The sequence below is a fragment of the Acartia tonsa genome, chromosome 11 (assembly GCF_053477335.1).
Source record: "Acartia tonsa isolate MP-2025a chromosome 11, ASM5347733v1, whole genome shotgun sequence".
NCBI lineage: Eukaryota > Metazoa > Arthropoda > Copepoda > Calanoida > Acartiidae > Acartia > Acartia tonsa.
This window is the reverse complement of record NC_137270.1, coordinates 44,880,411-44,902,788: the sequence shown is the minus strand read 5'-3', so window position 1 is coordinate 44,902,788 and position 22,378 is coordinate 44,880,411. Positions and strand designations below refer to the sequence as shown.

The following is a 22,378-nucleotide window of genomic DNA, read 5'->3' as shown; positions in this document are numbered from 1 at the left end:
CGTCCGTTAAAGTTAGTTCTTTCGTTAATTTAAACAGGTTAGAATTGTCCTATCGATTTTAAACTGTGTATGCTGATTCTTATATCAGTTAGGTACGACTTAGAAAGCGCAGCAACTCTATAATTGCTACCAGAAAGTACGTCCATTTAAAACAAGCTGATTGTTTACTTTTTTGACAACAAATTTTGTGTTTGTTAAAATTATCCTATTCATGTGATTCTTTGAATGCTGATTCCCATTACAACAAGCAACAAACTGATAAGCGAAGCAGCCTTATAATTAAGTCCTAAAAACGTCAGTATGACCTTAAACAGTATCATGTCAGTTTTGCAATAAATTTACTTACATTTTTGTACATATAAACTTATCCATTAATATGCAGCTTTATCAGACTCTCTACAAGTGTTAATGTTTGTTTGTCCTTCCATTCCAGAGCTTCGCTTTTATGGATGTTGTCAATGTCATCCTTGTTTTCTTTGGTTTTGACTTTCATTTAATTATCAATTAATTTTTACAAACCTTTACACATATTCAAATTAAGCTGATTTTCTGTTTCCGAGGTTAAATCGGGTTTAACCTAAAATAAAAAGTTTGATCACATAGAAAAACAATATATTAAATAAAAAATAAAAACAATCCCATGTTCTATAAGGCCTTTAGAACTGCATTTTTGTATGGACTAAATATGTTTTGTGGCTACGCTCATAGAAGCATCTAGGAGCATATTAGGTGGTGGCGGTAAATTATTCGGGCTGGAGATACTTTTTTCTAGGCGAATTTTTTTCTTAGGTTAAATTTTCGCAGAAAATCTTAGATAAATCAACAGATATATAGTAAGATGTATATACAGGCAACTACCTCCCTTCATTTTTCAAAGACCTCTTTCGTCTGCTTCTAAATAATTTTCTGCTACTTGGCTGTGTTAATATAAGCGACACCATTGGTTGATTTTCAATGACCCAATAGAAAGGTTGCGCAAGGTGGTTGCGATGGGGAGATACAAGTTATGTGACCCTTTCTCCCTCTAGTGTTTACTCTAATGATAAATCCACAACTCTTTTGTCCATGCATGCTACCACAGGCAGAAAGCTACCCCAAACAACTCTATAAATGAATAATTAATTGTATAATTTGAAAACTAAATCTTTTGAGAAAAAATACTTACTAATGGAGAAAAAACGCAGGGTAACATGTAAACCTGAATTAAATGAGAGTTTTCAAATTTTATTTGTAGATTTTCCAAGACAATTTTCTTGCATTTAAACTAAGTTTTAATGTTCCTTAATATGTTTTGATACTTACTAAATGAGGATTCTCATATTTGAGTAGAAAATAGGCATCCTAAAATAAATGAATGTTTATTAGATCCATGCTTTATAAAAGCGAAGCTTTTCTATAATTAGGGTCCTTCCGTCCGAGACGGAGAGCTTTCTTCATTAATTTAGGCATGTTAGAATTGTCATATCGATTTTAAACTTTACATGATGATTACTGAAGTAGTTAGGTACGGATTAGAAAGCGTAGCAACTCTATAATCGTTACCAGAATGTCCGTACGTCCGTTTTAAACATGCTGATTTTTACTTTGTAACAACTAATTTTTAAATGACTTAATTATCCGATTGGTCTTATTTTTGGCATACTGATTCCTAGGACAACAAAGTACAATATTATAAGCGAAGCATCTCTATAAACAAGTTCTAAAAATGTAAGTATGTCCATAAACATTATCCTTTATCAAGAAGTTTTTCAACAGTTTTGCTTTGACTCTTATTCATTTATATTCTGATCATTTATTCTTGGCACTGTATAAGTGTTAATGTCCGTTTGTTCTACCGTTTCAGAGCTTCGCTTTTATGGATGTTGTCATCCTTTTTTATTAGCAAGCATACTTTATAATTCACTTTGACGGTTCGTCTGTATGTTTGTAACAATTGATATATAAACATGTCATATTTTTCTTATAGATTTCAAATTCGGCATGAAAGTCCCTAAATGACGTCATAAAAATGAGGGATGAGGAGAGGAGGAGTGGGAAAAAAAACCTCTTAAAAAGATATGGATAATCCCTCGTTTTTATGACGTAACATGCTGATTTTTAGGGACTTTCCTCGTCTTTCATGTTTATCCTGTAAAAGTTAAGTACGATTTAGAAAGCAAGCAGCTCTATGCCACTCTACAAATGTTACTGTTCGATTGTTGTAACTTCTGATTTTAGAGATTGGCTTTAATGGCTGTTGTTATCCAAGTTTTAAAAATTTGTATCCATTTTGTATTTAATCCAACCCCCCTCCCCCCAATTTGTACATTTTACTTGCCTGATCACCAATGGGGAGATATCCATACTTTTTCTTTAGATTTGCAAATGTTTTATGGGAAACCCAATGAGATTGTTTTCTTACTTCTTTTAAATTCATCAACACGACGGCTGAATCTAATGTCTGAAATCAATGTTTATTTTTTTACAGTATGGGGCTTCGAAACCAATTAATATCTGATATAATAGAACCACATTTAAAATTAACTGCCTGAAAAAAATGGTGGGGGGTTGTGGGTGTCCCACCCCCCAAGAAAATAGCCTAAAACCACCACAGGACCAGTAGGTATATTCCCTGAAGAGTAGATACCGTGGTTACCGAGATCTTAAGGGACAGACGGACGGATGGACAGACGGACGGACAGACATCAAGCTACTTTGTATATTATAGATTAAAAACTTTTCTTAAATAATAAATATGTACTAAGCTATTTTTGTTTGTACCGAAGGATCTTGCTCACCACTGAACCGATATTGTTCTCCTTTAGAGGGAAGCTTCTTATAGGCCTTGAGATGGTTTCAGGCTATTCTATTTTTATAAATAAGCCTAGGTATGGTATGAAGCTATTTTTCTGACCTTCCATATCCCTTCGAATATAGAGCCCCTAGATGCTAGGGGCGCAGACGCTAGTAACTTGAAAAGCATTAATTTTTTTTTTATAAATTTATCGCATCATATTATATACAGCTTTCGGCGGATATCAAGATGAGAAATTATAAGATTTGAACCAGTTTTGTTGGCACCTAACTCATTTCATAGCGCCAGATTTATTAGGTAATTTTCATAAACAGACAAATAAAATGAAATTGCTTGATTCACTTCTACAAGAGACAAAATGAATTCAAAATGATTGCCAAAATATAAATATATCTTCATTTCTTAGAATAGTGTAAATTTTTTTTAAATATAGGTTGAAAAACATACTAACTTTTAAATCACTATTTCCTTATATAAAAGAAACATGATCTGTGTCTGTCTATCTAAGTTTATACCTTAGGAAACCGATATGGTTCTTCTTTACAGTGTAGCTAGGTCCTGGAAAGGTTTATAACTATATGGGGGAAGGGTTACGCTACCCTCCCAAAAGAAATCACCCCTAAGAAAATTCCCCAACCAACAAAGTTCTTACTAATTTTCTTTTTATAACTAAAATTGAAAGTGTTGGGGTTAGACTTACCTCCCCCTCATCCCCCCCTTTACTTCAGGTTTCATTAGAGGCCTCTAGGGGCAAGATAAATTAATACCTGAAACATTCCGGGTTCTCCAATGGAAGAGTGAATGTCGTTGTCCTTGTGCGCTGTGCCGCGTAGCCGATTATCTTCCACATTTTTTACCAAACCAACTAACTCATGTCTGAATCATTACAATTTTAATCATTATTCTTAAAGTAGTGTTGTCCCCCAAGTATTTTAAGTAGGGTAGGGCCGGATACCCGGCTATTTTCAATGTCCGGCCGGATATCGGATATTGAAACTATCCAGACGTCCGGTAATTTGCCGGATATCGAACGTTGGCCAGATATCCAGCCAGATACTGGATATTATGCATTAGAAATCAGCCGGATGTCCGGTATCCGGCCAAAAAAGAATCCGGCCCAACCCTAATTTTAAGGATAAAACAAAAGACGATCAATCTTATTATATAAAGTAGTAAGAAGGATCTCGCTAATAACTGCTAAACTGATATAGTTCTCCTTTGGAGTGTAACTTATCATAGGTCCTGTAAAGGTTTATAACTGATTTGGGGGATAGTACGCCGCCCCACGCAACTCATGTGCCCCTAGAGGCCTCTAGTGGCGTAGCCGCTAGTTGTCAATATAATGATAAAGTAAATTATTGGTTAAAAAAATAGACGCTAATTGAAACTAACTAATCAATATTAAAAAAAAGTACCCATAGTTTTTAAAGATTGGGTACCCTCCCTGTATGCAGAAAGAATTTATAACAATGTATTAATATCTAAACACCAGATTATTTTGAACCCTAATAAAGTAAAATAACGATCCATCTATCAACCCCATATACCCTTTCCCCTCCCCCTCCTACTGGATGAACGAACTGACCAGTATTAGTAACCATAATTGACAACATATTGTATCTTAACATAATATCAACCTATATACTATTATCATCCAAAACGCCCTCCCCTTCCCATTCAGGGAAAAATGGGCCCGACTGTTAAAAAAGGTTAACACTTGTAGAGTAGCTTCACTCTCTAAATAATATTCAAACCTTCTCATCAGTTGAAAATAATCATAAAGATGTCCAATATCAGATCTGAAAATATTTAGAGGTTTTGTGATTTTTAAAAATAAATGAAAGATGATTAAAGTCCTTTCACAGATTATGACGTCATACGATAGAATAACCAATGAGAGGCCAGCATAAATTTTATTATAGGTCAGTGTATACTGGCCTCTCATTGGCTATTCTATCGTATGATGTCATTATCTGTGGAGGGACTTTAATCATCTTCAAATAAATGTTTCTAATAGCAAGGCCATTCATTAACTCGCTTTGTCTCTCCGTCCGCTTTAAAGGAGTAAGATTATTTACTCAGCTGATATCAGAGAAAGACGGAGGAAAAAATTTCAATACTCAATGTTTATCATAATTGGTGGTGTATATCAACTTATTGTCCATTGTCTTATCCCTTAAGATCTCCCTAATAGTTTTTTTGAGCAAGAATAACATTTTTACGTTTTGAGTTATGAGAATAAGATTCTAGTTAATAATCTTACAAAAAAAAACTAAATAAAAAGACCTAATCCGACAAAATACCTAAATACCAAAGACCTAGATAACATAAGAGCTAATCCTAAAAGACACCTAATCTGACGTCATAAAAATGAGGGAGAAGTGGGAAAGAAAACCCCTACAAAAGAGATGGATAATCCCTCATTTTTATGACGTCATATGGCTGATTTTTGTGTCAATTTGGGCTTTGTCATATTTAGGATCAGGTATTTTGAAGGACTAAGTCTTTAGTTTTTAGGTCTTTTGTAATAAGGTCTTTTGTGGCAACGCCATAAATCTAACCTGAATTGAATATCAACATCTAGAATAATAAGTTTTTCTATAAATTCAGGAAGCTCTTTGTGAAGTAGAAATTGTATATAAAAAAGATCCTAAAATAAAGATATTAGATTATATCAAAGAAGCTAAGCCTTGCTCCTAGAGGCCTCTAGGGGCGTTTGACCCCTCATTTTTTAAATTTAGTTTTTCTGGGGGGAAGATTTCTCTTTTAAGGGAAGATGAACCCTCCTCAAAAAATAGTTATAAACCTTCCCGGGACCATTGTAGAGCTACATCAAAAAGAAGATCCATATTAGTTCTGCAGTTAGCATATGCATATGTACATCATACAGACAGTCAGACTCACAAGCATCCTGTTACTTTTATATAAGGATATATTATGCTAGGCTGTTTATTAGCTGTTTCATATTCTTTTAATCTATTAAGGATACAAAAAAAAAGACTAAGCCCAAACTGTCCCTCTTTTGAACAAGACGATTCCTATTTGACGTCATATAAAGGGAAAATAAAAAGGGAAGGGGGGGAAGAAAATCTCTTCAAAAAAGATGGGAGAAAAGGGAATCGTATTGCTCAAAAGTGGGACAGATTGGGCTTCGTCAAAAAAAACCCTAACTTTTAAAGAATTTGGCCTAATATTACATTAGAATAAAGAAAAGGATGCCAACATCCACAAAAGCAAAGCTCTGAAATGGAAGGACAAACAAACATTAACACATGTAGAGTGTCAGAACAGAATAAGTGGAATATTAATACTTAAGACTAAACAAAATTGTGAGTAAATTTGTTGCAAAATTGATTAAATACATGTTACTGTTGCTTCTTTCATCAGATTGTACCTTGTTGTAATAAAAATCTGTATAAAAAATCGATGTTTCGGATAATTTTAACATACAAAAAATTGTTATAGGAATCATCATGCTAATTTTGAAATCGATAGGACAATTCTAACCTGTTCAAGAGCTAACCGTAAAGGACGATCATACGAACCGACTCTAATTATAGAAAAGCCTCGCTTTTACAAAAATAAGATTGTACAAAATTGATATTTGAAATTAACCTTCTGAATATGCAAATATTCCTTAATTTACCTTCATATATTTTTGAGGGCATAGAACTAAAGCATCGCCAAAACCGCTGTCTAAATAAATTCAAAAAAAGTATTATTTCAACCAGGTATCTTTAGGGATAATACAATGGCCGATGAATTGATGTACATTCCCAATGATGATACACAAAATTACCCCTTCTGTAGTTTCAATTTGGACAATCAACTTAATGAAACAACCAATCAAAATTCAATAAAAATCCCCAAAGTTGTTAAACCAAGAATAAAAAAAGTTGTTATAAAACTTTGGTGAGTAGTGTAATAAACATTAAACAGCCTAATGTCCACTCCCTCCCTGATTCAAAGGTTCAAATTTTGGGGACTGTTTAGCTTTTTTTTGGGCTTTTTAAACTTAAAAGCTTGATAATAATTTGTCAGCCACAAACACTTTGTCAAATGCATTAAAATTGGGTATATATAGGCATGGGGCAATCGATCTATTACCCCACTTATAAATGTATTGGACTTAAGGTACTATTTTCATCACATAGAAGATGCCGTTAAATGGCTATTTTCCTAGCCGACCTACAAATGAAATTGATAATGGACAACACTGTTTCTTGTGAGTCTGCCTGTCTTTTTGTACCAATTGATCTCGCTAACTGCTGAACCGATATGGTTCTACTTTTTAATTCAGCTTCTCAATGGTCCTGATACGGTTTTTAATTTATTTATGGGAGGGTACCACTAAACAATCAAAGAGAAATTGTGGTATCCGCCTCGGTTAAATGGCAGACACCCAAGTTCAAATGATTACGGCAGTGCGAACAGACGTGGACACGTATAATTATAGAGAAGCTGGGCTTCTCTAGCTATCACTAAATAACAAACAAAGTCTATTCAGATGTTACTTTATTCAGGGTCCAAAGGTTACTAAAGATGTATAACATAATATAAATACATATGGATTAGGAATAGAGATAGTTAAAGGTAAATCATACAAGTAAAACATAGATAGTTGCAATGGTTAGGTAGATGGCTATCCCTGTCCGGGGGAGGCAGGATAGCCCATGGAACAGCACAATAGGTAGATAAGAATAGAGGGGTTGAGTAGTAGGTCTGGGTACTAAAAGGGAAGGTTTGATGATTACTGTGACAACAACAGTCTGTGTGGGTGGTGAATCTATCGGGTGAAGGAAGGCTTAGAACCTTTATCCTCAGGGCTGAGGTGGTGCTGATAACTTGGTGGTTGAAGGGGAAGGTTCCGGTGCTTAAGAAGGGAGAGGGAGGGGTCACACCCCTCCCTCCACTTGCAGGACAACTGAGAGATGAAATCAATACCGTTATCTTACATATTTGCAGGTGGCTTTACAATTGTAGAATAACAGGATTAGCTGGGTGCGTAGCATCACTATAATATCTTGGTTTCCTTCGAGCATACCACAAAATCACACCCAGAAAAAATAATCGCCCGCAGCAATAATTTTTTTAAAAATCTTCGTTGTAATAGGGGTGTTAACACCTCAATATGTCCATTGTATCTCAAATTCCAATTAAAATATAACAAAAATTTTCTCTTATTCATTCGAATCCGTTAGATAGGAACCGGTTCTCATCCATACGAAAAAAAACTATTTCTAGCATCATAATATATCCAGCTTTCTACGAATATAAAAATGTACAATCATAAGATTATCGGGGCTAAAAAAAACTGGTTTTAATCTTATAATTGTACATTCTATATCCGCGGAAAGCTGTTTATAAAACGATGCGAGAAATAACTATTAACCTTTTTAGAACATAATATATGAAATACTTACAATAACCTCCTATTGTATCTAATGATCCCGAACCATTAAAATTCTGCATTAAAAAAAATATTCATATTTTAGCAGCAAAGCTAATCTACAACTCTCACTAACTGTCAGTAAGTCCGTAATGCTATTAAAGATCAAATGTTAAAATTTTCATGAAGATTCCTATGATAGATTCGCAACTAAACATTGTTTTGTCCGTCTGTCTGTCATAAGATGTAAACATTATTTTTTAAAGGTTTTGTGATTTTTGCATATTCTCTCTTATTCTATGTTATAAGAACTGAACATCTGCTTTATAACTACCTTAGACCATTTGTCAATTTCATGTTTTTTTTGTACTTATGGATGTTGTTAACCTTGTTTTATAATAAATCACATTCACTTATGCGTTGCACAGTTGGGCAGAGACAGGATTAAAGTGTAGTTTTGCAGATCACGGCGGACTAGGAACTACATACAAAAATATAATCGCCAGTTCTGAAAACCGTACAAAATAAGCTTTCTATTTTTAATAGCAGTAGAGAAAATCACATTTCCCTATATTGTTTCAAACGGACAGACAGACATAAAAAGTGAACTATGGAGTAGTTTCTCTACTTAATATGAATATTTTCCCTTTGGTTGATGCAGAATGTCGCCTTCCTTTCTACATAATGTATCAGTATATATATCTATAAATAATTAATCTCTATGTAAAAGATATGTACGTGTGTCTGTTTTCTTCTTGAAGGGGAGTTTTTATTACTCCCCCAAATTAGAATAAACAGTAAATAATCTAATAATCACTTAAAACTTGTTATTGCTGCACTTTTTTCAAACAAAATAGGCCTTTGTTATTTTGAAAGGTTGCATGAAAGTAAATTTAAAATTTGAAAAAAATATATAATTTTACCTAATTCATGTCTATATTTTTCTGAGAAGTAATCAATCTTAACAAACTGCATTTTAAACCTAAATATATAAATTGTCTTGCTAGTTTTTACCATAAAATTCTAATCTAAGAAAGGTACCTAAGAATCTCACAAATGGCCCCCAAATCTTTTTTATTTTTTATTTTTAAAAATAAAATTGAAAGGGGTTTTTCATTGTAACCCCCCCCCCCCCCATCCCCCACTCTCTCTAAGTGTTCCTAAATGCCTCTAAGGGTAAAGTAATTATTTCAAAGATAAAATAATTAAAGTTGTTAAAGGTATACCTTGGAAATTTGAATGTTTTTCTTTTTCTTTTGTTTAAAACTTGCATCGAAATAACTCTTCCCATTACATCTTCTAGGATTTCTATGACAGCATTCTAAAATAGATGTATGATACAGTCAACTACCAGGCCAGAGTGGTGAAAACCCATTTTGTCTGTTAGCAAATTGTTTTCTGCTCTTTTGTAGGAACTCGGCTGTGTTTATTTAAGGCCCAATACAAAATCTGTGGACAGCAACCCATAAAACCCCCTGAGGTTGTATACATTACATCCTTCTAAAACAATGATAGCATATCAATCCTCTTAACCACATCCCCTCCCTTCGTACAGGATCAACCAACTGACAAATAAATTATCATTATAAACAATTTTTCCCTTGCCAATAAATCTATGTTTTCTTTATCGATTACAATAACTCACCCTACCTGGATAATCAGTGAATATGTGGTAATACGGCAACAGACGGACGGGTAGTTTACAGAGTTGCTACGCAGTGGCTTATCATGTCAAGCCTTCTGCACTAATCCTATTATATCACCATTCACCTCATGACCGCAGATGACCCAGTTGCGCAGCGGTCAAACTGGACTGGCTAAATAGGGGAGGGGCGCGGACACGCAGCAATCACGCGCCCCTCAGGCAACTATACAACTGGGAGATGGTGCCTCCCCTTTTACCACAGCTACCCCCACAGAATGTCTACCGCCGCGGGCTACGCCCTTGTCTCCCACACCCCCTTCAAACCTAACCTATTGTTATAATCTATTTGTATATATATAGTAACCACCCATTGTAAATGTATTCAGTTAAATATATAATTTCTGTATGAGTAAATCTTGCTAGTTTGTTTTGGTAGAATACTTCAAGGCTAGGGCTCGTTGGATTCGAACTCGCAACCGGTGAGCTGAAACGCTTCGGCTTACCACATCTTGGTGTCAGCGTGTTTCAATCGAGCCCTACAGAAATTAGCCTATTCTACCTCTGATTGGACCCTTTTGCAAGTAAGGGGACAGTCAGCTGCCAACTGAGAAGCCAACTGACCCGTGAGACGGCCTTTTTAGGTCGATTTTCCATCATTTGAACGCATTATGTAGGCCTCTGGCCTACGGCAAGCAGATTTAGCCTGCTAAAAGCGCCAGTTTACGGCGTTTTTCCGTACCGTGTAGGAGTAGCGCTAGGTGCGCAGCCACGGTAATCGGATAATTTAGCTCAGACGGCTACAAAACTGAGTCTAAATTGGCAAGTGTAGCTGGGACAAGCCCCAAGACACCCAGGCCAAACCTACGAGACGGACAGCTAAGTGCTGGTCTCCCTGAGAAGGCAATGTGTGGCTGCGAAGCTTCAGCACACAAGTAAGGCCTACCACTGCGACGGATAGCAGAATTTGAGCCAAAGGCACGGCAGGGCGGGACATTCCCTGCCGCTGCCTCCCAGGATTCGAACCCGAGGCGCTGCAGGAAGGGCCATTCCCTGCCGCCATCTTTCGGGATTCGAACCAGCGGCACTGCAGGACGGGACATTCCCTGCCGCCGCCATCCATCTGACCCTTGCAGGACGGACATTCCCTGCTGCCGGTGCTTCCAGAATCACACCTAGAGCTCCTAGTGATAACTACACATAAGTGTGTATAAATGTCAACTAAGTGATAAAAAGAAATATAAAATTGTTGACCCAGTGATAATTGATAAGCTCTAGTGATTCAAAGCTACAGTATAAGCCACCACCAGCGGTCTACACACACACCATGGTAAGCGATACTACCATAGCTGCGGTTCGGCCACCGCCGAAGTTTCTGCCGACCCCAGCCGAGCGGGAGGCCCCCCTGTCTCAAGGGCAGGACCTCCACTTCCCCTGCCACATCAGGGTGAGGTTTCCTACTCCTGACCCTGCCCAGCACGTACAGGTTGATGCCATGGTAGATTCTGGCAACCGTGTACCAGGGTCTGCCGTCATTTCTGAACACCTCATGCACACAATGGGCGTGCAGCGCATGTTGGTTCCAGACAACACCCAAATCCTGACTGCTAATGAGGAAGGGCAACCCCTTCAGGTAATTGGAAAATTATATGAATTATATATGGCAGTCTCACACACTCTTATACTCCATCTGTACCACGTGACTTTGGTACGGAATCTCTCCCACCCTCTGAACCTAGGAGGGTACTTTCTCAAGGAGTTCGGAACTAGGCTCTGTTTCGACATGCAACCCCCCTGCTTGTGGGTGCGTGGGGAGTTTATCCCACTCCGTGGCGTCCCCATAGACCGGGAGACAGCCGAGAGAGAGTTGAGTTATGAGGGGCCTCTGCCAGGCCCACTGCCAGAGCAGCCGCGTGTAGTCGAGAAAGGCATGCACTGGGTGGATGCTGCGCTGAACGCCCACAGGGGGACCAACCTGCTAGCCATGGGGTTGCCCCCAGTCCCCAAGGTGCCTCTGGAGAACCTGCCAACGACGTTTCCCGAGATTTCCAGCCCTCCAGAGCCTATCTTCTCCGCCGACACCTTCATCAACGGCCAGCCATGTCCACCTGGCCCCCTCTACCTGGGGCCCCCAGCAATCCAACTGGCCAAGTCCGAGCCCAGGCCCGTCAAGTTGCGGTCTGATGCACTCGGAGCCACGCCCAGCCCCCAGGAATCAGCCTCTCCCGGCGCCGCGCCCGTCAAGTCGTGGCCGGACGCCCCTGGAGCCACGCATGGCTCCGATGCCTCAGCCTCTCCCGGCGCCGAGCCCGTCAAGTCGCGGCCGAACGCCCACGGAGCCAAGGCTGGCCCTGGCACCCCGGCCTCTCCCAGCGCCGAGCCCATCAAGTCGTGGCCGAGCGCCCTCCGAGCCACGTATGGCTCCGACACCTCAGCCCCTCCCAGCGCCAAGCCCGTCAAATCGCGGCTGGTGGCTCCCGGAGCTGAAGCTGACCCCGTGCCAGCCACGTACAGGCTAAGCGCTGTTACTCCAACCGATGGCCAACCACCCCAACTCCGTACGGTCAAGAGGGTGGTCTTGCCTGGCCGCGGTGTCATGGCTGTCCCTGTTGAGCTAGTGGGACACCGTACCAAGGATGCCATCCAACTATCTGCCCCAGAGCAGAGGTTTGGGGAGTATCTTGTCATCCCAGAAGGCCTGTATGCACACAGGCCTGGCTCCGCCAGCGTGTTCCGAGTGCTGGTGGTAAATGAGGGGGAGATGCCTCTCCTGCTGAACGCCGGCCTCCCCGTGGCTGGGGAGCTGGTCAAGCCCGACATTCTGGAGGTTTCTGACAAGCCTCCCCCTCGTATCCATTCGTTCCAATAGCCTGTTGAGCCCCCAGATATGCAGCAGCTGTGGGCAGCCCTTGAGATGGAGGAGAACGAATTTCTGCGCAAGGACCCCCTGCTCAAGAAGGAGGTCTGGACCATGTTGTCAGAGTACAGAGATGTCTTCTCAAACTCTACCCCCGGCTGCACTGATGTAGTAGAGTTACAGCTGCGCCTCAAGCCAGGGACCCAGCCGATCCGCCAGAGATTTAGGGATCTGAACCCGCGGCAAGAGGCTGAGCTGGAGAAGCAACTAGACACCTGGCTGCAAGAGGGAGTCATAGAGCCTTCAGACTCCGCCTGGAGCAGCCCCCTGGTGCCCATCAAGAAGAAGGACGGGAGCACCCGCTGGGCCGTCGACTACAGGGCCCTCAACAAGTGTCTTGAGCTGGACAGCTACCCCTTGCCCAGGATCTAGCAGCTGGTAGAACGAGCCGGGGGACACCGTGTCTACAGTGCCATAGACGCGGTGGCTGCGTACTACACCATCCGAGTGTCCGAGGACAGCCGGCCCTGCACCGCCTTCACCACCCCCAGAGGCTTGTACCAATGGAAAAAAATGCCCTTTGGCCTAGCTACAGCACCGTCTGTCTACTCCAGATTTATTGCAGAGGTCCTGAACCCATTAGGCACGGCCAACCTCCAGTCATATCTTGATGACGTCCTGACCTTTCACCAAGACACCTGGGCCCACCTGGCTAGGCTCCGGGAAGTCTTGGAAGCCCACCGCAGGGGAGGAATCCGCCTCAAGCCAGCCAAGACCAAGCTGTTTCGAGCCAAAGTAGACTACCTGGGCCACACCCTCAGCCGTGAGGGGATAGCCATGCAAGAGGATTATATTGACCGCATCCTTGACTGGCCGGCCCCCTCACCCCCAAGGACCTGCTGGCGCTCCTGGGGTTCTTTGGCTACTACCGCTTGTTCATCCCCGAGTATGCCGACCTCACCTATGAGATGAATCGGCAGAAAACGGCCAAGACCCTGACCTGGACGGCCGAGATGGAAGCCCAGCTGGTACAGCTCAAGGACAAGTTTCGCCAAGCCCCCATCCGAGCGCCACCCAGGTTTGACTTACCAGCCGTGTTCCAGCTCACCACAGACTTCAGCAGCCGCGCCATCTCTGCCATACTCAGCCAATGCCAGGACGGCAAGGAGAGGCTCATTGCCGCCGTGGGGCGCAAGACAACCGACCCCGAAACTCGCTACCCATCCTGGAAGGGAGAGATGGCCGCCATCATGTATGAAATTCGGAAATTTCACGGCATCTTGTCCTACCGTAGTTTCCAGATCAACACTGATTCCTCAGCCTTGCTACAGATGAAGTCGCTGAACACATCCACAGGGATGGTGGCCCGCTGGCAGGAGGAGCTAGCGGCCCTAGATTTTACTGTCTGCCATCGTCCTGGCACCCAGAATACCAATGCTGACGCCCTCAGCTGCCGGGAGGATGATAATATGCCGACAGCCACCGCCGAAGAATTAGCCGAACAGGCTGAATACCTTCACACCCTTTGCCAGCTAGGGGAGCCCGCAGCTGGCAGACCCTCCGCAGCACGACTGGACCCGGCCCGAGTCTTAGAAGCACAGACACAGGATCCCCTCCTGCTCCGTGTCCGCCAGTGGGTGGCCGACGGAAAGGCCCCAACTAAGGCTGAGCTGCGAGGCAAGGACCGGGACGAGCAGCAGTATGCCAGCCGCTTCGCAGCCCTGGGACTCGACAAGCATGGCTGCCTCACCACCACCGACCAGACCCTGACAGGGGAGAGGACAAGATACCTGCTGCCTTCGGCCCTCCAGCAGGACGCGTTTTTTGTGGCCCATGGGACCCCCATGGCTGGGCACTTTGGGATGGACGCCACTATTGCCCGCGTCGCCATGCATTTCTGGTGGCCCAACCTGTCCCGTGACGTCCGCCTGATGGTTCAGACTTGCCCTGAGTGTGTACAGAAGGTCACCAAGGAGAGGCTGAAGTTAGGAATACACGTGCCCTCCCGCCAGGGGTATCCACAGCAAGTCCTGTTTATTGACCTGGTGGGGCCCCTGCCAGAGACACCAGCCGGGAACCGCTACATCCTCACCTGTCAGGATGGGTTCAGCCGGTTTGTCAGCCTCTACGCCATCCCCAACAAGCGCACTCTCACGGTGGCTGAAACCCCACTGCACCGCCACCTGGCCACCTTCGGATGTCCCCTGAAGATCCACTCCGACAATGGGATGGAGTTCACTGGCCAGGTATTCAAGGAACTGGCCTCCAAGCTTGAGATTGGCCTGACACATCCACCGCCCTACAACCCGCAGTCCAACCGGGTGGAGAGGTTCCATCGGACGCTCAATTCAGGCATGCAGCTGTTCCTGGACAGAGACGACAACAACTGGGAGCCACACTTGCCTGCCATTGCCTTCGCCTACAATACCAAAGCCTGCAGATCCACGGGCGTGACCCCTTTCCTGGCCTACTTTGGGAGAGAGGCCAAGCTTCCGGTGGACATGGTACTCCGGCTGCCAGACACTGAATATGCCTCAGTCCCAGCCAACGTCCAAGCTCTCCTGCAACGATACCATGCCGTGTACGACGCAATCCAGCAGCAAGAGGAGGGAACCAGCCGAAGGAGCGCGGCCGCCTACGAAGGCACGGCCAAGTACGAAGTTGGAGACCTGGTCTGGTATCTGGCCCCCCGCCTGGTGCCAGGGAAGTCAGCCAAGATTACCAAGAGGTGGACTGGCACTTGGAAGGTAGTGAGGCAAGCCACAGACGTCCATTATGTCATCAAACCTGCCTCTCCAACAGCCAAGATCTCGGAAATCACCGCGCATGTAGGCCGACTGCGCAAATACACCGGAGATGTAACTGCCCAGCAGATTCCAACAGACATCCAAGGCGACCTGGATGGCGACGAGGACGCCACTGAGCTGCCAGCCGGAGCTGCGGCGCTGCCAGCTAGTGACCCAGGACAGTTTCCAGTGTACCAGCCGGCAGCCGCCGCCCCACAGCCTAGCGGCCAGGATCGTGACCCGGTAGAAGAGAACCTGCAGCACCAACCCAACGAACCACCGCTGCCGCCGCCAGCCCCAGAACCGCCTAGGGATGCAATCTGGAACCCTGATGCTGACATGGAGCCCCTGCCGGCCAGCAGCAAGCCTACAGGAGGAGAAGCGGCCACTGAGATGGAAGTGGCAGCCCCAGAGGGTGAAGCTGAAGCGATGTGTCCCCTACTGATGACAGCCGTCCCCATCCGAGTGGGAGCTAAGAGGCCGAGCAACCTGGACCAGGCAGGCGCCCCCATGGAATTTTACGCGCCTTCCTCCATCGTTGTTCCCCCCTTGGGAGCCTCTAGAGTGAGCCTAGGCCTCCGTGTTCAGTTACCAGCCGAGACAGAACTAGTCCTGCAAACAAGGCCAAACTTCCAACGACGGGGCCTGGCTGTCGCCAACCCGCGGCTGGAAGCCAACCGGGAGTTGACAATGCTGATATCCAACCACAGCCAGACCGAGCAGCAAGTGTCCCACGGAGCCTGTATAGCCAGAGCTGTCCTGCACCGAGCTGTGCCCCAGGAAGATGTTGTCGTTTGCAGACAGAGGCTGCCGTATCCCCAGGTTCAAGGCCTGGTGGCTCGGGAGCCCCGCAGCCCTTGAAGGGGAGGTTGTGGTAATACGGCAATAGACGGACGGGTAGTTTACAGAGTTGCTACGCAGTGGCTTATCATGTCAAGCCTTCTGCACTAATCCTATTATATCACCATTCACCTAATGACCGCAGATGACCCCGTTGCGCAGCGGTCAAACTGGACTGGCTAAATAGGGGAGGGGCGCGGACACGCAGCAATCACGCGCCCCTCAGGCAACTATACAACTGGGAGATGGTGCCTCCCCTTTTACCACAGCTACCCCCACAGAATGTCTACCGCCGCGGGCTACGCCCTTGTCTCCCACACCCCCTTCAAACCTAACCTATTGTTATAATCTATTTGTATATATATAGTAACCACCCATTGTAAATGTATTCAGTTAAATATATAATTTCTGTATAAGTAAATCCTGCTAGTTTGTTTTGGTAGAATACTTCAAGGCTAGGGCTCGTTGGATTCGAACTCGCAACCGGTGAGCTGAAACGCTTCGGCTTACCACAAATATAATGCAGCTAATGTTTGTGCATTAACTCCTTACTGACAATGATAACAACAGTTTACAGAGTTCAAATAACATGATAACTCACCCTGCCTGAATTATCAGTTCAAGGGTTTAAAACCAAAGCAACAAAAAAAATGATAACCCACCTTGTTTTTAAATGAATTTGGTCTATTTTCTTTATAATGTGATAAATCCCAAGAAGGAACAGCTACGATTTTAAGAAAATCAATTCCTGACCTCCCAATGGGTATATTTGATGACCAAAGAGCCCGTTTTTCTGTTGTGTTTAGTCAAACTTATTTTGCCTTCAGGAGCACTGTGAATAACTTGACAAATAAAATAATAACTCACCTTTCCTGGATTATCAGTGAATATAATGTAGCTAATATTTGTGCCCTCACTTCTTATAAACAAGGATAACAACAGTTCATACAGCTGACTCTTCAAACTAAATAAAATATATTTTCAATGGACATAAAATGTAAGTAAGACATTAATATGATTTCTTCTGCTGCGATATTACACTCCCGACATTAATAAACGGAGTAGGGGGAATACCTTGGCGCCCAAAACAAATTATCATGCACAATTAGGACTTTCAGACAAAGGTTGTGCAATCAAAGAGTTGGTTGTCTGAAGGATATTACTTAACCTAATATCCCAACAAACAAAATAGGGGAAATTTGGCTCCTCTTAGTTACACTAGATTGTTGGACCTGATATTTAGGTGTCATGGACAGCAGGCTCGCCCTCTATAGGTAAATGATAGTTAAATACTGTAGAGTAAGATATATAAGTTGGAAAGGATTTTAATGTTAGTGGGAGATTTGAAATCTGCATCAAATTTTAAAGATTTTTTTTATAAAATTCGTTTTTTGTATAATTCTTTATCTAAAAGCGGAAATACAATTAAAGTTATTTGATTTTGACATCTGTGATTGGTCGATTGAAAACTATCTGTGCTCTGATTGGAGAAGCTTAAGTGTCGTACATCATTCAACTAATTGGAGCGCAGGTAGTTTTCAATCCACCTATCACGGATGCTAAAATCAATTAACTTAACTGTAGAGTCTGTATCATGGGACAGACCTACATTAATTTTATAGTAGCTTTCATAGACGTCAAAGGGGTGGGGGGATGTTAAAGGGTGTTTGTTTAGCCCCTCTCAAACTTACCCCAATAAAAAAGCTTGGATGTCCTTTGGAGCTTTTCTATTTTTCTAAACTTTTAGTTGTATAAATAGTTTTTACCTTAGTTTAGATAATAAATCTGCAAGATCCAAATTTTCATTTTTTAAATTTTCATTATTTGAACCTAAATTTTATATTTATAAGTATTTATCTATCTATCAATCTGTCTGTCCGTCTTTCTTTCTGTCTATTCTTCTGTCTGTCAATCTTTCTGTCTGTCTGTGTATCTTATCTATCTATCTATCTATCTATCTATCTATCTATCTATCTATCTATCTATCTATCTATCTATCTATCTATCTATCTATCTATCTATCTATCTATCTATCTATCTATCTATCTATCTATCTATCTATCTATCTATCTATATATCTATCTATCTATCTATCTATCTATCTATCTATCTATCTATCTATCTATCTATCTATCTATCTATCTATCTATCTATCTATCTATCTATCTATCTATCTATCTACCTGGAATAGCAAACATGCTGGCAACATTGATAAATTGGCCCCCATAATTATGAATCTCTCCAGGCGACACCCACTCTGGACACACAGACAAAGAAATTGTTAAAACTCCCAGGGGGGGAGGGAGGGGACACCCACTCTGGACACACAGACAAAGAAATTGTTAAAACTCCCAAGGGAGGGAGGGAGGGGACACCCACTCTGGACACACAGACAAAGAAATTGTTAAAACTCCCAGGGAGGGAGGGAGGGGACACCCACTCTGGACACACAGACAAAGAAATTGTTAAAACTCCCAAGGGAGGGAGGGAGGGGACACCCACTCTGGACACACAGACAAAGAAATTGTTAAAACTCCCCAGGGAGGGAGGGAGGGGACACCCACTCTGGACACACAGACAAAGAAATTGTTAAAACTCCCAGGGAGGGAGGAAGGGGACACCCACTCTGGACACACAGACAAAGAAATTGTTAAAACTCCCCAGGGGGGGAGGGAGGGGACACCCACTCTGGATACACAGACAAAGAAATTGTTAAAACTCCCAAGGGAGGAAGGGAGGGGACACCCACTCTGGATACACAGACAAAGAAATTGTTAAAACTCCCAAGGGAGGAAGGGAGGGGACACCCACTCTGGATACACAGACAAAGAAATTGTTAAAACTCCCCAGGGGGGGAGGGAGGGGACACCCACTCTGGACACACAGACAAAGAAATTGTTAAAACTCCCCAGGGGGGGAGGGAGGGGACACCCACTCTGGATACACAGACAAAGAAATTGTTAAAACTCCCCAGGGGGGGAGGGAGGGGACACCCACTCTGGACACACAGACAAAGAAATTGTTAAAACTCCCCAGGGGGGGAGGGAGGGGACACCCACTCTGGATACACAGACAAAGAAATTGTTAAAACTCCCAAGGGAGGAAGGGAGGGGACACCCACTCTGGATACACAGACAAAGAAATTGTTAAAACTCCCCAGGGAGGGAGGGAGGGGACACCCACTCTGGATACACAGACAAAGAAATTGTTAAAACTCCCCAGGGGGGGAGGGAGGGGACACCCACTCTGGACACACAGACAAAGAAATTGTTAAAACTCCCCAGGGGGGGAGGGAGGGGACACCCACTCTGGATACACAGACAAAGAAATTGTTAAAACTCCCAAGGGAGGAAGGGAGGGGACACCCACTCTGGATACACAGACAAAGAAATTGTTAAAACTCCCAAGGGAGGGAGGGAGGGGACACCCACTCTGGATACACAGACAAAGAAATTGTTAAAACTCCCCAGGGGGGGAGGGAGGGGACACCCACTCTAGACACACAGACAAAGAAATTGTTAAAACTCCCCAGGGGGGGAGGGAGGGGACACCCACTCTGGACACACAGACAAAGAAATTGTTAAAACTCCCCAGGGGGGGAGGGAGGGGACACCCACTCTGGATACACAGACAAAGAAATTGTTAAAACTCCCAAGGGAGGGAGGGAGGGGACACCCACTCTGGACACACAGACAAAGAAATTGTTAAAACTCCCCAGGGAGGGAGGGAGGGGACACCCACTCTGGACACACAGACAAAGAAATTGTTACAACTCCCAGGGTGGGAGGGAGGGGACACTGGGATGTAAATTACACTTGTCACCAAAGTGTTATGATAACGTTTTCTTAATCGTTGACTTTAGAAACTTAAATTGAATTTTGATTTGTTGGTTCATTAAGTTGAGTGCCTAAATGTTTCAACCACTAATTGTAATCTAAAAATGGTATAATTTTGTGCATAATAATTAGGGATGTACTTCAATTTATCGGCCATTGTCTCAAGAACATATAGAATCATGGATATAAAGGGATAAGACAATGATGATACACAAAGTTACCCCTTTTGTAAATTAAAATTGTTAATTAACGTGACATAATCATATTTTTTCTTTCAAAATTGATAATATTAAAATTTCTTCATCTTTCCTTTATTAGTAATTAAATCTGTGAAATATCTATCATATGTAAGGATCTTATCATACATTAACACGTTAAAAAAACATATTAAAACTGATTTTTTCATTTTTATTCTCTGAAATCCCGAATATAATTATATTCTTATACTAAAGTAACAGGATGTCGGTGTGTTTGTGTGTCTGTATCGAAGGATCTCGCTAACCGCTGAACCGATCAGGTTCTCCTTAACAGGGTAGATTCTCATGGGTTTCGGGAAGGTTAATAACTATTTTGGGGGAGGGTACCACCACCCTCCCAAAAGAAATGACAAAAAAATCGAAATTTTGTTTAATATATGGGAGACTTCAACGTAACATAAAGAGGTATCGTACGTAAAGAATTATCGTAGAGACTTTAACAAACAAAAACATTTAAAGTACCACTAGAGGCCTCTAGGGGCGTAGCCGCTAGTAATATATAATTTAACATGAGAATGATATGTTTATCTTGGCCCCTTATTACTGTTTTATGTGTTTTTCTGATCACTTAACTTGAATGCATTTATTAACTGATTTTTTTAAAAATCCTAACTGTACATGGTAATTAGTTGCGCCTGTTTTGAGCCAAGCTATTCCCCTCTACACTAACTATTTATATATGTCGTGCACCTGACATAGCAGCAGTAGAAGCCATTTTTAACGTCTTTTTAACGCGCGATTGGAAGCTATCACCTTCCATATGACGAGTGGAAAAAAACATATATTAGCAAGGATGATAACATCCATAAAAGCGAAGCTATGAAACGGTAGGACAGACGAACATTGACTCTTGTATAGTGTTGAGAACTGAATATGCAAAATATAAATAAAAAAGATTTTACAAAATTATACATAAAGGACACACTTACATTTTTAGGACTTGATTATAGAGATGCTTCACTTACAATATTTTACCTTTTTTGTAATAGGAATCAGTACTCCAAAAATCAGATCAATCGGATTATCATTTCACATAATAAATTAACCTGTTTAAAATGGACGTACAGACATTCTGGTAACGATTGTATAGTTGATACGCTTTCTAAATAGAACCTAACCTACTACAGGAATCATCATTTAAAGTTTGAAATCAATAGGACAAATCTAAAATGCCTAAATTTACGAAATTAACCGTTACGGACGGACGGACGGACCGACCCTAATTATAGGAAAGTTTCGCTGTTAAAACACCATAGCTAAAAAATTCTTTTGCTTATCAAATAAAAGTCGATAAAATACTGAATTTAACATGTAGGAAAAAATGGAAAACCGTTTTCGCTCCAGATAACACATTAATTTTTCAAATGATGATTTTTAAATGCAAAGCTTTTCTATAATTAGGGTTGGTCCGTCCGTCTGGCCTTCTTTACGTAAGGGATAGCTCTTATCGTTAATTTAGTCATGTTAGAGTTGTCCTATCGGTTTCAAACTTGGCAGGGTGATTCTTGTGGTAGTTAGACACGAATTACAATCTATAAACGTTATCAGATTGTTCGTACGTTCATTTAAAACATGCTGTTTTTTAGTATTTTTGACAACTAGTTTCATGGGTTATAATTATCCTTTTCATCTGATTTTTAGAATACTGATTTCTATAACAAGTACAATGTAATAAGCGAATCATCTCTATAATCAAGTTCTAAAAATGTAAGTATGTCCTGTATTTAAGCACTTTGCAACAAATTTATTTACAATTTTTTTAGACTTATGCATTAGTATTCTGCTGATATTCTAACACTCTGCAAGTATTAATGTTCGTTTGTCCTCCCGTTTCAGAACTTTGCTTTTATGGAAGTTGTCATCCTTGTTATGGTTTTATTTAAATGAAACTTGGCACAAACCTTGATATAACATGGATGAAAACATCCATAAGAAGCAATTTGCGCTTTCACAATTTTAATATTTTTATATTCGTAG

The 22,378-nt window shown here is 42.1% G+C and overlaps 2 protein-coding genes and 2 long non-coding RNA genes across 4 annotated transcripts in view; 1 reads left to right on the top strand and 3 right to left on the bottom strand.

Moving 5' to 3' along the window:
* Positions 1–785: 785 nt before the first annotated feature.
* Positions 786–8,256, bottom strand: LOC145332395 (xyloside xylosyltransferase 1-like). The gene is made up of 9 exons (XM_080177393.1): positions 8,218–8,256; positions 6,441–6,490; positions 5,356–5,444; positions 4,549–4,593; positions 3,562–3,670; positions 2,318–2,440; positions 1,303–1,341; positions 1,166–1,198; positions 786–809 (listed from the first exon to the last, which is right to left on the bottom strand). Exons 2-9 carry the CDS (start codon positions 6,444–6,446, stop codon positions 786–788), a joined length of 468 nt encoding a protein of 155 aa, XP_080033519.1. The 5' UTR covers positions 6,447–6,490; positions 8,218–8,256.
* LOC145332661 (p21-activated protein kinase-interacting protein 1-like) overlaps positions 3,123–22,378 on the top strand; it is a 123,184-nt gene continuing 103,928 nt past the window's right edge. The window contains exon 1 of the mRNA XM_080177670.1: positions 3,123–3,148. The gene's annotated coding sequence lies outside the window, so the exon portion shown is untranslated. The remainder of the gene's footprint in view (positions 3,149–22,378) is intronic.
* Positions 8,829–9,497, bottom strand: LOC145332533 (uncharacterized). The gene is made up of 3 exons (XR_013884196.1): positions 9,410–9,497; positions 9,107–9,165; positions 8,829–8,885 (listed from the first exon to the last, which is right to left on the bottom strand). It is a non-coding gene; the product is annotated as an uncharacterized LOC145332533 (long non-coding RNA).
* LOC145332143 (uncharacterized) lies at positions 17,175–18,568 on the bottom strand. Its single transcript, XR_013884035.1, has 3 exons — positions 18,491–18,568; positions 18,075–18,138; positions 17,175–17,272 (listed from the first exon to the last, which is right to left on the bottom strand). It is a non-coding gene; the product is annotated as an uncharacterized LOC145332143 (long non-coding RNA).